The sequence below is a fragment of the Pangasianodon hypophthalmus genome, chromosome 7, assembly GCF_027358585.1.
Source record: "Pangasianodon hypophthalmus isolate fPanHyp1 chromosome 7, fPanHyp1.pri, whole genome shotgun sequence".
Classification (NCBI taxonomy): Eukaryota; Metazoa; Chordata; class Actinopteri; order Siluriformes; family Pangasiidae; genus Pangasianodon; species Pangasianodon hypophthalmus.
This window is the reverse complement of record NC_069716.1, coordinates 11,308,633-11,322,875: the sequence shown is the minus strand read 5'-3', so window position 1 is coordinate 11,322,875 and position 14,243 is coordinate 11,308,633. Positions and strand designations below refer to the sequence as shown.

At 41.0% G+C, this 14,243-nt stretch overlaps 1 protein-coding gene across 11 annotated transcripts in view; it reads left to right on the top strand.

Annotated features, from left to right (window-relative positions):
• The window catches only part of LOC113542749 (spermatogenesis-associated protein 13), a 71,852-nt gene that overhangs the window by 41,588 nt on the left and 16,021 nt on the right, over window positions 1-14,243 (top strand). For all 11 annotated transcript variants that reach the window (XR_003404347.3, XM_026940469.3, XM_026940463.3 and 8 more), the window contains 2 exons: window positions 390-622; window positions 4,423-4,552. Coding sequence is in view for 10 of the 11 variants with exons in the window: in XM_026940469.3 (XP_026796270.1) it covers window positions 390-622; window positions 4,423-4,552 (363 nt within the window). In the remaining variant the exon portion in view is untranslated. The remainder of the gene's footprint in view (window positions 1-389; window positions 623-4,422; window positions 4,553-14,243) is intronic.

Sequence of the window (14,243 nt, the reverse complement as noted above, 5' to 3'; positions counted from 1 at the left end):
GTTTCTGAAATACTCAAACCAGACCATCTGGCACCAACAACAATACCATGTCTAAAGTCACTGCAATCACACTTTTATCCCATTCTGATGTTTGATGTGAACATTACCTGAAGCTCTTGATCTGTATCTGCATGATTTTATGTATTGTGCTGCTGCTACTTGATTGGCTGATTGGATAACTGCATGAATGTGCAGGTGTACAGGTTTTCCTAACAAAGTGTATAAAAAAGCACTGTGACCTGACAATACAGAAAGAATCAGAATCACTTGGATGATTGAAATTTTTTTTCGGAAACTGCCACTTATAAAGAAGTTGAATTTGTAAAAAGAAATGATCAGGCTGTTGCTCTTTGATTAACTTCTGATTTCTACACACCTTTGGCTTATAGCAAGATGGGTTCTGGATCTACTCTGAATACTGCAACAACCATCTGGATGCATGTATGGAACTGTCTAAGCTGATGAAGGATGGACGCTACCAGCACTTCTTCGAAGCATGCCGTCTCCTGCAGCAGATGATTGACATTGCAATCGATGGCTTCCTGCTGACACCAGTACAGAAGATCTGCAAATACCCACTGCAGTTGGCTGAGCTGCTCAAATACACAGCTCAGGAGCACAGGTAAAACAAATACACACCTCCCCCCCACACACACAAACAAACATTGACCCCTGGCCCTTTCAAGCATCTTGAATAACAAGATCATATCCAGATGGAGTTATAGTATACATAGAAATGCACCCAAGACACATTTGTAACATATTTCAAATCAGATCACTCAAACCACTTCAGGAGGTCGAGAAGAGAAGAAGGCATATAGCAGTGTAAAGTCATCTATCTCTCCACATCTGCCCAAATTTCCCCTTAGGGATCAATAAAGTCTGCCTTTCCATCCATCCATAATCCATCCATCTCACAACCAAAACTCCTTCAAATAGGTGACAACCATGCTCTGTAACTGCTGATGTTGGCTTGTAAAAACATTAGTGACATTTACAATTTCCTGAAAATCATGTTTATATGGCAACCATGTTACTCGTAAAACAACTAAAAATTGAAGAACACTGCTGTAAGTTGGTGTTCAGCTGTAATTAGCTTGTATTAGAGACACATTAGCTCAGAGTAGCAAGTGAAACCTTGCTGAGTTAAGCCTATTTAGATTTGAATGCTATGAATGTAATTTTCAGACCTTACATTAATATCTTCAAGGATTGTGTACTGAGAGTACTGACATCCCCAGCTTCCTCTGTCTGATGCTGGAATTCCAGTCAAAATGTGTGTGAAAGGCACCCAGCAAATGTCATCTCTCTGAGGCCACCTGAATGATATTGAGGGGCCATGTGACCCCTGGATGAACGTAAAGCTTTTTATGCCTTTTCCAGAGACATATCCTCAGTCTCTCCTTCAAAGTTACTTTGTTCCACCTCAGTACTGGATTGTTTGGGGGTATTGGTGAAACCACAGTTGAGACCAGCTCTTACATTTTTTTTTATTATTTGTTGAAGGGATCACAACATTTACTCTGGTCTTATTCAAATCGGTCAAGATAAACAATTCTATGATGAATGCAAATATAATATTCAGCACCAAGTTCATGTAAACCCATTCTTCTTTTGATGAGCCATACATAATTTGCTGTAAAGATTTAAGTTTAGTTGTTCCAGCCTAATGGGTATGACTCACTTTGTGGCAGTCTGCTTCAGAATTTAACACAACGGCATAGCATGGGAAAATGCATGCCATGACCAATCCCAAAATCCTTATGACCTCAGATCTATAAATAAAAATACTTCTAGGCACCATAAAATTTTACTGATAACTGGTCTATGGCACATTCTTGGAACTTGAAGGTATTCCAATTCCCAATATTGCTCATCAATACAACTACATCAAGATTTAAGGTATATGGATGTACAAAGGTAGAAACATATGACTGTTCATGGTTTGGTACATCTGTTGGTACATGGCATTTAGGGTGCTGATAGTACCAGAGCCATCGCTTAAGCTTATCAACACTGAATTTTACACTTTGAGCAAAAAAAAAACAAAAAAAATCAATTTTACCAATTTCAGCAGTACTTGCTTGTGTTTATAACAAAACTTAGTGCTTATATGTAATTAAAAACTAGTGGTTTTACCCCACACAGCACACTACAAGATACAAGAATACTAGTCAATACTAGACTAAAGATATTACAGAATACTTGTCAAGCGTAGTAAAATTGATGATTTTCTTAAATTTGAAAACATATAACTAAGATTATAGCAATATCTGGTGACCAACTTCAGTAACCAACTTCTATAATAATCCAGCAAGTTTCAAGTTTTTGACTTTGACTTTTATTCATTTTTGTCCATTTTGAAGGACACAAAAAAAAAATGTCAGATACCACCTTGCTACAGTATGAGCTGGAATACCTGAAAAGTACACTAACTCTGGCCAGAAATATTTACAGGAGAACATTTTTTCTCAATTCCTCACACAGTGGGTACACTTTTTAAAATTTAACCACCTCCTGTAATGTGACTGTTAGGGCAATCTTTTGCGGTTTGACTGTTATGGCATTGATCAACCCTATGTGTGGCTGCATGGCAGGGACTACATTGCAATATCCCTTTTGGTAGTGAAAACTAAATGCTTGGTGTTTTAAAAGCCATTCTTGAAGTAGTGACCTTGACTCCTTCTCAACTGTTGAACTCCGTAATTCGGACCATGCAGAGCTCTTGACATGCAGGCAATTACCATTTCCTGAGTTCTAACAGCTTCTTAGCCCACATCACTGGCAGTGCCATAATGTCTGGAGCAAGAGCTTGTTTCAGAGCATCAAAAACAGTCTGACACTGGTCTGTCTATTCCCTTCTTGTTCAGGTGGTTTACTGGGGTGGCTATATCACCCAACTTCATGCTAAACTTACGGTACTAAGAATCCTGAAAATATACTTACGATACTAACATTTGATTCTCGTGGACTAAATGCATTGAGTAGGTGTCATATCTTAATATTCAATTCTCTGTAGTTCAAATGTACTCGAGTGATGGAACATTATTCTTCCAAAAGATATTCCATCAATTGGTGGTGGAGAGCTCTGTCTAACACGTTGATCCCACAGGTGTTCAGTTAGGTTGAGATCTGGTGACTGAGAAGGCCATAGCAAATGACTATTTCATATATCAATTTTATACTCATCAAACCACTCATTAACCCCTTGTGCCTTGTGGATGGGGGCATTGTCATCCTGGAAGAGACCACTCCATCAGGATAGGAAAGTTTCATTATTGGATAAAGGTGATCAGTCAGAATAACTTTGTATTGATTTACAGTGACCCTTCCCTCTAAGGCGACAAATCCTCAAAATGTTCCCCACAGTGTAACAGAGACAATAGTTTTTGCTTTAATTTGTGACCCATCTGTACAATCTTAATGTTGATATTGTACAGTATTAGTAAATTACATCATTACATTGTTTCTGTGTGGTGAAAAAAAATAATGTGCCTCATTCATTGTGCTTACTCAGATTTAATTGCAAGATACTAGCACAAAAACAGCAAATCGCGTGAGCACGAGGCTAATGACACAAACTGGGACATACTAACGCATCATGTAATGGAAGAGAACACTGTCACCTTAAACAAACTCCTCGTTGCATTTCAGCTTTTCTCCATTCATTATTCCTTATATAATTTATACTATGTAATTTAATTTACCATTCCCTTGATTCATTTTTCCACATTTCATTTACACCTCTCTAAAATGCGTCCTTGAATTCAGCAAAGCAATCCGTCACAAAACTCCTCCTCCCTTGCGCAAGGTTGTTGTGGGCAATATTAGATGAAAAAGTGTCCATGGTTTCACACTTTGAATATCTACCGGAAATAATAAACGATCCGGGTACCTTTGGGATACTCATTTCAATATACTATGATTTGGGACATACTAATTCTAATCTCGGATACTATTTAGGATGGCTTGAGAATTTGAGAGTAAATTGAGAGTAACAAGCCACAGGGAAAGCTGAAAATTGTGGTATGGCACACAGGATTGGACTGAGAATGGACTCCACCTGGAAAACCTGAAATGGACTCAATGGCACATGCACAATACAGACAGAGAGAATAAACACAAAAACACAAGGAACACAGATGGGGCCATAAGAGTAAATTATACAATTTTTTTTTTCTTTTATCTGACTGAATACACATTCCTTTTTCTCACTGTGTTAATGCAGTTGTAAATTGAATGAAGCACTATGAAAGATTTTACAGATAAGTTTAGTATTCATTCATTGTTAGAATTCAACTCTGTTTTATGCACCATATACGAACAAAAGTCCTGACATGTATTTGATTGATTATGAATGACATTATTTATTTATTTTTTTAAATATGTGGCACCTGTTTTTTTGTCTGATTCTTTCCTCAGTGACTATCGCTATGTGGCTGCAGCATTAGCCGTCATGAGGAATGTGACCCAGCAGATCAATGAGCGCAAGAGGAGACTGGAGAACATTGACAAGATTGCTCAGTGGCAGGCTTCTGTTCTGGACTGGGAGGTTAGTTTGGACAGTCAGAATGATGTTTAGTTTTGGACATTTTAGAGTTTTGAAGTCACTGTAGTCGTCATAACATTTTTTTCTTTCTTGGTTACTGAATTGTGTATCTGACGTTTGTTTATTTATGAACAGACTCAAACATGCTCAGTTATATTTGATTTTATATAAATAGAGTACATTAATCCTCTTGGGCACTGTTCTTGCTGTGAAATTACATTTGAAGTGTTTATTTCATTTTTTGCATAATATAAAACCTGTTTTCTTTCAGGACTTGAGTGAGGGAACTGTGGTAACTCACTATTGACAAAAAAAAAAAAAATGAATGAATTCTTTATTCAGAATTAGCAGTATGGTACTGATTTAATAAGACCCCAGATGAAGAGTCCTACTTTGCAGATGCAGTCTGATAAATTACATGTTCAATTGGTGGTAGTTTTGAATGTGGATTACTAAGAATAATATGGACTTTCAAAGCAAAACTATTTGAATATGAATTTTCTTTGTGGTTTATTTAATACATTTACATTTTTATCTAGTTTCCTCTTTGTTCTGAACTTGCTAGGGGTAAGATTTCAGATTACAAAAATCAGAACCCTAGGATTTCAGATTTTAAAAATTCAGAATCAGAATGAGCTTTATTGCCAAATCTGCTCACACACACAAGGAATTTAACTTGGTAAGTGAAGCTTCCAGTACTTACACAAATATGACAGCAAGACATACAATAAGAATTTTTAAAAATTTAAAGAAGACACGATAAGGATAACACAAAATAGACATGGAACAGATTCTATGTACAGCTATGCAAGGGGTAATGCAATGACGAGAACGTATATACAGGTAATAGAATAAATGGAAGTGAATTTACTATTGCACATAAGAGTCTATTTACAGTGACAAAATTGCACTAGGGGGGTCCTTCAAGGCAGTTAACTGTTCATGAGGGAGATGGCCTGTGAGAAAAAGCTGCTGTTGTGTCTGGATGTTTTGGTGCTCAGTGCTCTGTAACACCAGCCAGAGGGCAGCATTTCAAAGAGATTGTGGCCAGGGTGAGTGGGGTCTGAGAGAATTTTTCTTGTCCATTTCCTCATTTTGGAGGAATACAGTTCCTCGAGGGAGGGCAGAGGAGCACCAATAATCCTCTCAGCAGTCTGAACTGTCTGTTATAGTTTTCTTATGTCCGAAATGGTAGTTGAACTAAACCAGACAGTTATTGAAGTGCACAGAACAGTCTCAATGACAGCTGAGTAGAACTGGGTCAGTAGTTCCTGTGGCAGATTGAACTTCCTCAGTTGGCGAAGTAAGTACAGCCTCTGCTAGGCCTTTTTCAAGATGGAGTCTATGTGGGTCTCCCACGTCAGATCCTGTGAGTAGAACCCAGGTACCTGAAGGAAAACTAATTTGTAAGGGCTGGTGACCCTGGATGGGAATCGAACCGTGGTGGTGATAGCACAACAACTTAACCATTGCTCAAAAATACAGATTTATGTAAAGTGGGTTAAAGGTGAATCATCGGGGTTTCCCAGGGAAAAGTAGACACTTTCAGAATGGTTGAACTTAGCATTTAGCCATTCACCTGTTGTCTGCCACACTAACGCTATGACCAAAGAGAAAAGAAGAGAAGAGCTGTGGAGTGGAACAAAAACCTGAAGATAAACTGGAATGATATAAGTGCATCTAAAGCTTTAATATTTTTAATTAGCTAGTTGTCTACAGTAATGTTAAGCACTTCATTCTTAGTATAACAATTTAGTTAACATTCTAGCTAGCTAGGCTATGCTAAAGTTAGTTTGCTGTCTATCATTATCAGCTTACAGCCTTAGTTAGCTGTTTTGACATTCGAGATTCTTAGACAGCGTGTCTCCATCAAGCAGGATTTAGCCATAGTTCTTATAGTATAACCCTCCATACAGTCTCTGATTTTAGTCCAGGGATTTAGACTTTATTGTCATTGTACATAATACAAGTACAGAGCCAATGAAATGCAGTTTTTCCACATGTCCCAGCTTGCTACGAATAGGAATTTTCACATATCTGACCTTTCTAGGTTAGAGCGGAGGGTCAGCCATGATACAGTGCTACTGGAGCAGATGTGGTTAAGGGCCTTGCTCAAATGCCCAACAGCAGCAAATGGGGCTTGAACCCCTGACCTGGTGCCTTAACCATTCAGCCACCCAAAACCCTTTAGAGACTTCCGTTTACCCTCCCCTAACACACCAAATTTAACCCAGATTCAGATCTTGAAAATTAGCTGATGAGTAGAATCATTTATGTTAAATGAGGTAGAAAGCTGAACTCTGCAGTACTGCGGCTTTTCATGACTGGAGTTTAGGCTGTTCACTGATAATGACTGCCAGCAAGCAAAGTTAGTATAGCTTAACTAGCAAGAACATTACCCAAATACACATTAGGCATATACTAACCATCGAGTGCTTAACACTCTGTGGAAAACTAGCTATCTGAGTAGAAAATGAAAGCTACAGATGCAGTTACCTCATCCACTCTTCTCTTCACTTCTCTTCGCTTGGACTGGCAAATGAATTTAGAAAAAAATCTGCATTCTTGTGATTTTAATTTTTGGGATTTGTATTTAGGGTGAGTTTTTAAAATGTGAAATCTTAGGGTTCTATTTTATACCCCTAGCAATTAAAAAAAGGGGGGGGGGACATAAATAAAAATGTAAATTTATTCAATGCACCACAGAATTGTTTTTTTAAATAATCACAGGCCATATTAAATAATTTTTAACTGTATTTAATGTGTCATGCATATAATTAAAATATATAAAATTCATATTTAATTATTTTTGTCAGCTTCCAAACTCCATAGAATAACTGTAAAATTACAACACTTGCAAATTGTTATTGATAGCTAAGGCGAGCTTGTATCTCAAATACACTCCTCAAAGACTAAACTGAAAATTTCCTTATTTATAAATAATTTTGCTTCAAGTAAATGTTATGAAAGATTATACACCTTGGTAACCTTGCAAGTTTAATACAAATAGAAAACCTTCTCTGTTCTTGTTATGTTAACCATGTATTTATAATGAGACCGAATATTTGCAAATACCATGCACGCTTTATTCATAGTGTTTATAATTTCATTAACCATTCCTGACATTCCATTTTTCCTGAAAGAGCTTTGACAACTATTACTATTACATTACCAATGAACCCTGTTAATAGGATAAAATTATTTTCTATTTTACTACTGGGTACTACTTTACTACTTTATAGAATGCAGCTAGGTCAGTTGAGTGATTCACAAAGTTGGGTGGTATTACCTTGAGTAGGATCCCTGGTTTCTACTTACTACCACCCATGGTCATTTAGCCAATAATGCACGCAAGGTGAGCTTGTCACTAGACTATGCAGTTCTCCCACTCTTTTTGATGATCACTAACGAAAAGACAGTTTTCAGACGCCCATTTTAGTTTGCCGTCTTGCATAGGGTTGTGAGGAGGGGCCATAAGGAACCATTTCAGGGTCTTAGGGAAATGTGGCTAAAAGAGGCACCTTTCAGAAAGGTCATCATAAGTCTCTAGGGAGATGCCATCCGCAGCACCATGGTGCACTGAGATGACAGCCACATACACATTTGCTGTAGATAGGAACCTGCCACTATCTAGCAGTCCCTGGAGAAAAGTTAGTATTTTGGGAGTCATGCAGTACAATTGGAACAGCAGATCTGCTCCGGGAAGAAGGGTGTTCAGATCACTAGCAAAAGCAGTAGTGGAAAGTCTTGCTGGTTATTTAGGGGTCACAGGCAGGATTCCATGCCAGTGCATCCTGTCTCAGTGAGGCACTGATCTACCACCCTGGCAGTTAAGTTTCTCTTAGGGTAGCTATCTGTCAATTCCCTCTGCAAGGCAGAGAGAGACATTCAGCTTCGTTCTGCCCTAATAGTTGATGTAGCTGACTGTCACAATGTTGTATGACTGAACCAACACAGCAATTTAAAAAACCTTGTTCTCAATTTTATCTGGTTGATGCATTCTGGTATTACACTGTGTTCCACACACCCCACGTTCCCTGTGGCACCATAATGTTCTTCTGCGTATAAAGGAATCATGATCGTGACTCTCTCGATGGAGCTCTTCTCTGAGTTCACCATGATACTGAGCACTGTCTCATGCCCAAGCAAGCTAAGTGTTGTAGGGACTACATAGCTCATTAAATGATGCATAAGTGTTTTCAGTGTGTAGATGCTCAAATGTATGTAAACATTTAGGTTTTCATGGCGAAAAAGTTCCATCAACAAGTGAGGGTGAAAAAAGAGGGATTTTAATAATAGGCCACTAATAGGAAAGTCTGTAAATTTGCCTGAACTGCTTCCAAATTTTAAATGAATTGGTTGGTCTCATGTCTAAGACAAAGGACTGAATGTGTAGGGTATGTAAGGTGGGTAAATTATTAGTGTTATATTAAATATTAGAAATTATTATTCATTTTATTAATAATAATTCTATTAAAATGGGGCATCAGTCCAATGGACAAAATCTCAGAATGAGATATAACTTGGACAGGCAAGATGGCGGCACGGTAGCAAGCAGCGGCCAATTCGGGTCGACAAATACAGTGCATGTCACGTGTAGTCTACACCAATTGGAAAACGATTACCAGAGATGTGCTTCGGAAACACTGGTGAAAATTTCTATAATCACCAACTTTTGCTGAACATTGGAAAACAAAGCTCAGGAGGCATAAACAATGGACTGCGGGAGAGCTACGTGACCTCGGGCTGCTACATGAACCAGGCCCTGGGACCACGGTATTGTCTGATGCTGCCAGCTGGGATAGAGGGTGCCGGCAGCGGAAGCGTGGAAAGAGGGCCGGCATCCGTGCTAGGCTAAAGGCTAACCCTAGCCGACCAGCTCTACCATCCATTCTCCTCTTCAATGTTCACTCTCTCGTCAATAAATTGGATTTCCTCAGACTGCAGCTAACTACCAAGCATGAACTCAGGGACTGCTTTGTTTTCGTTCTTACGAAAACATGGCTTAATGGCAGCATTCCAGATGCAGCCATTCAGGTAGCCGGGCTAAACGCGCATCACTCTGACAGGATAGCAGCAGTGTGGTAAGACTTGTGGCAGTGGTCTATGTGTTTACACAAACAATGAATGGTGCATGAATGCTCTTGTGCTTTCGGGCTACTGTTTGTCGCTGGTGGAGTTTACGACTGTGAAGTGCTGGCCATACTACCTCCCCATTGTTGCGGTGTACATTCCACCTGGTGCTAACACAAGGAAAGCACTAAGTGAACTCTTCGGGGCTATCAGAAACTTACAGACAGTGCACCTCGACAGATTTTTTCATTGTCTCCAGGGACTTCAACCACACAAACCTGAACTCAGTGCTGCCAAAATTCCACAATCATGTTGATTTCACGACCTGTGAAACAAACAGTTTAGACCTTGTTCATACAAACATCCACAGTGCTTACAAGGCTGGACCCTCTCCACACCTTGGCTGTTCGGATCACATCTCTGTTATGCTAATCCCAGCATACAGGCCACTTCTGAAACGTGCCTGACGGTTCTGAAACAGGTGATCATCACTTCAGGACTGTTTTGAGCACACAGACTGTAATATTGTCAGAGAGGGTGAGAGGATAATGCATTATTCTCTAGCCTATTTATATCATTATGTAGCCTATTAATAGACCTGTTAGAAACTGTAGACTGGAAATAGTTAATTGCAGCACAAAATAAAAAAAAATAATAAATCTGTAAAAAAATAACTAATAACTGATTTTTGCACTCTTTATAAATGAGGAATGAGGCCCTAGATCTCAGAATGCCCATGATTTTCCATGTATGGCCAGAGGTTTCATTACTACTGTAAAGAAAAGGGGACTCAGAGGCAGCCCTGCCTGGTCCTTTTGTGTAAACGAACGTCCTTTTGTCATTCATACTAATCAAAGCAACTGGAGAGGAAGTACAGTAAGTAATCCACAATATGAAATTTTCTCCAGAGCCAAACTCTGGCATAATGAAAAAGAGGTAGTCCATTCTACATGGTCAGTATTCACAAATTATGCACTAAATGATACCACCACCTCTGCCATCTTTTCAGTTTCAGAATATATAATATTTATATTATATTATAATATATATATATATATAAAATATGGTGGCATAGGTTGAAGGAGTATCTGTTCTTGATTAACTCTGTTAGGAAGGATGCCCTCTGACCGTTGAGAAAGTACTTTAGCCATTATCTTTACATTGGTATTGAGGAGCCAGATGGGTCAATTTAATGCACAATTTAGTGGGTCTCTACCAATTTTGTGTAAAACAGGTTGATGATGTCAAATGAATCGTTAAACATTTCAACAAGCAATGGAGAGAGGAGTTTGGAGACTTTCTTATACAATTCCGATGAGATTCCATCTGGCCCCAGTGAATTACCTTTCTGCAGAGAGCTGAATGCTTGTAATATTTCATATTCAGAGAAGGGTTTGTCAAGTCTGTCCTTAACACTAGTCTCTTTGCATGGAATCTTGAGCTTTTTGAAAAAAATTCTACATTAATTATTGTTCTACATGGGGGTCGGAGGTATATACACATTTGTCAGATAGCAAAAGGAAATTAAAATGTCACTGACTAGTCAACAGGGGCAGATCTGCCAGTGTCAGCTCAAAAGTCAAGGAGGCATTGTCTGAAATCAGTGGCCTGGTAGCTACATTTTTAGCCAGTGGAATGAGCTTAATGTCTAATAAGAAGTAGTCAATTTGTGAATAGGTTTTATGGACATGTGAAGAAAATGTACTTACAGTCAGCTGGATTTAAAAAATGCCAAATCCCCACGAAGAATCAAATTATGCGTATTAATATCGTGTACATGTGATAAAAATTCTGTAAAAAAATGGAGGTCATCCCTGTTCAAAGCATAGATGTTAGCCAAAATGACCTGATTATTATAACTCCACCCAGTGACATTAAAGTAATGACCACTTTAGTCAACATCACTCTTTGAGACTGAGAGCTGGACTTTTTTTTTTTTGATAAGTATAGCAACTCCTCTAGATTTAGATTTCCTTAAAATCACCCAGAACCTGACTAGATTACACAACCATTGTGTATGCCACACCTTTTAAAGGGTACCGAACAAGACTAAACAACTGGCCTTTAGAGGCCTGCCAAATAGAAGTCATAGAAAAAAGAAGGCACTTAGAAACTGAGAGTACAAACACAAAGGTACAGTCTCATCAAGCAATGTGGAAGTAAAGTGATGTGTGTACAAATAACACTAGCTAGTTATCGTTTTGCTCGTTAACAGCAAGGCTATGGCACTGGCATTATTGTTGTTTCAGCGATATGCAAATGCATATCTCTGTGTGAAACAACAATAATGGCATAGTGTCGAGTCTTGTGGATATAAATGTCACAGTGCACAACTTAACATCATTATAACAGGTTTTATATTTTCAAACAAATCTTTAGTTGGAGTGTAAGGTCTAAAAATGTAAGTTCTAAAAATTAGTAATGACATGACGCATACACATCAAAATTAGGGATGACATGACGCATACACATCACACCAATCAAGTAGCGGTATCTTTCCAAGCTGTAGGGTCTTTTTAAGGAGGCCAGCTGTGAAGTTGGTCACGCTCCCTCCACATCTTCTGGCAAACCAACAAGTTTGTTGTTCAGGTTGTTTCTGCATGATCTGCCCCACAGATCCTTGCATTTGTTGGTGAGAGAAAGGCCATTCGTTTAGTGAGGCTTTGTAGTTTTAATTCCAGGGAGGTAGTCTCATCTGCTATAGAATGTTTGGTCCCCTTCTCTAGCTTTGACACACAGTTAGCCAGTGTACTAGCATCAGATCTGACCAATTTCATATCCCCACTCAGTTCAGTCCATACTAAAGCAGTTACAGATCTTAAAGCCTTAGCCAGGGTGTCGATTTTGGTATCCACTGACAACCATGTCCTCTTTCATTAACTTAAGTCAACCTGTAGAGATGCAACAGCCTTGAAAATAGCATCCAAATTAGCCAAGTCAGCCTGGTTAGTATTGGCTTTAGCACCTTTTCCCCAGGGTTAGTTACTAGGCATTATAAAATATTTCAAAATTGACAATGGCTTTCTCTAAGATTAGGTTAATTTCATGTTCTAAGCTGTACCAAATGGATAAAGTAGACATGAAGGTGCAGTTAACTGAGCTCTAAACTCTTCTCACTCACTCATCATGCCCTGCTGCAAGAATTTTAGCTAACAGAACATGTGAGTCAATGAATCAGTGATTATTTCCCACCATGGGCATGAACAGAGATCTATCAAGGGACTAACTGAAGACAAGTTCCCCTTCAGGAACTCGAGCTGCGTCACGAAACGCTATGGGAACGCCCCCGCGTGACCGCGCTCTGAATCACGTGTCTAATCCGTCCAATGGATGGGCGAGACGTCACGGGCGGGGTGACGTAGCGACCCGGAAGCATAAAAGCCCGAGCGGCGAGCCCCGCGTTAGCTTCCTATTTTCAGCAAGCGCTCTGTGTTTATTGTCTGTCTATTTTTGTCTTTTGGTGTTTTATCGTTGGCATGCCTAAAGCCAAGGTTAAGACTAAGGGCGAGAGCGGGCAGCGCTTCAGGCCGTGTGTTCCTCCCTGTCCGCGATTTATTACGGGCGGGGATACACACGGTCTGTGCGTTGCCTGTTTGGGAGCGGAGCATGTTCAGTCGGCTCTCGAGGGAGCCGGCTGCGCACATTGCGAGCGTTTACCGCTGCGCACTCTCCGCTCCCGCTGGGCTCTCTTTGAGGAGGGAGCCCTCACTAGCGTGCCTCGCGGTGCCGGCCCCGCTTCTGCCGAGGCAGAGCGGCGGTTGCGCTCGTGGGGCTCGCAGATGGACCTGGCGGAGGGAATGGAGACGGGCCCGTCCCTTTCTCCTTCCTCACCCTCCAGGTCCTCTGTCCCCTCCCTGGGCTCGGAAGCACGCTCTGCGGTTTCTTCCCCCCGGGGAGCGGACTCGGCGCTCCACCTATCGTCCTCCGAGGAGGTCGATGTGGAGAGCGTCGACCCTGAGCCGCAGTCTCCTCAATACGGGGAGCTGCTCGAGGTGGTTGCACGGGCAGTCGCTAAGCTTAGCATTGACTGGCCCGCTGAGTCACGGCCTGAGCCTCAGGGCTCTAGACTGGAGGAGCGTTTTTTGCGCAGTAGGCCGCCACCTCCGCCCCGGAGCCTGCCCTTTTTTCCGGACCTCCACACTGAGGTGTCGAGGTCCTGGAATAGGCCTTTTTCGGCCCGGTTGTTCAGCCCCACGTCTTCCCATTACGCTAATGTGGCGGGGCTGGACTACTCCGGCTACAGGGCGATGCCCAGGGTTGAACAGACGCTAGCCAGCTATCTGTCCCCTGCTGCTGCATCGTCCCTGAAGGCTCCGGCGTTGCCTACCAAGCCGCTGCGGACCACCTCAGCGCTGGTAGGCAAGGCGTACATGGCAGCAGGTCAGGCCGGTGCGTGTCTGCACACCGTGGCGGTGTTACAGGCGTACCAGGCTGACCTGCTTACAGAGCTGGATGAGCAGGGGGAGAGTACGTCTGAGCAGGTAGCTGAGCTCAGGCGGGCCACTGATCTGTCCCTCCGCGCCACCAAGGAGACCGCCCGCGCTATCGGTCGGTCTATGGCAGTCCTGGTGGCGGCGGAGAGGCATCTCTGGCTGACCCTGTCCGATATGAAAGAGAAGGA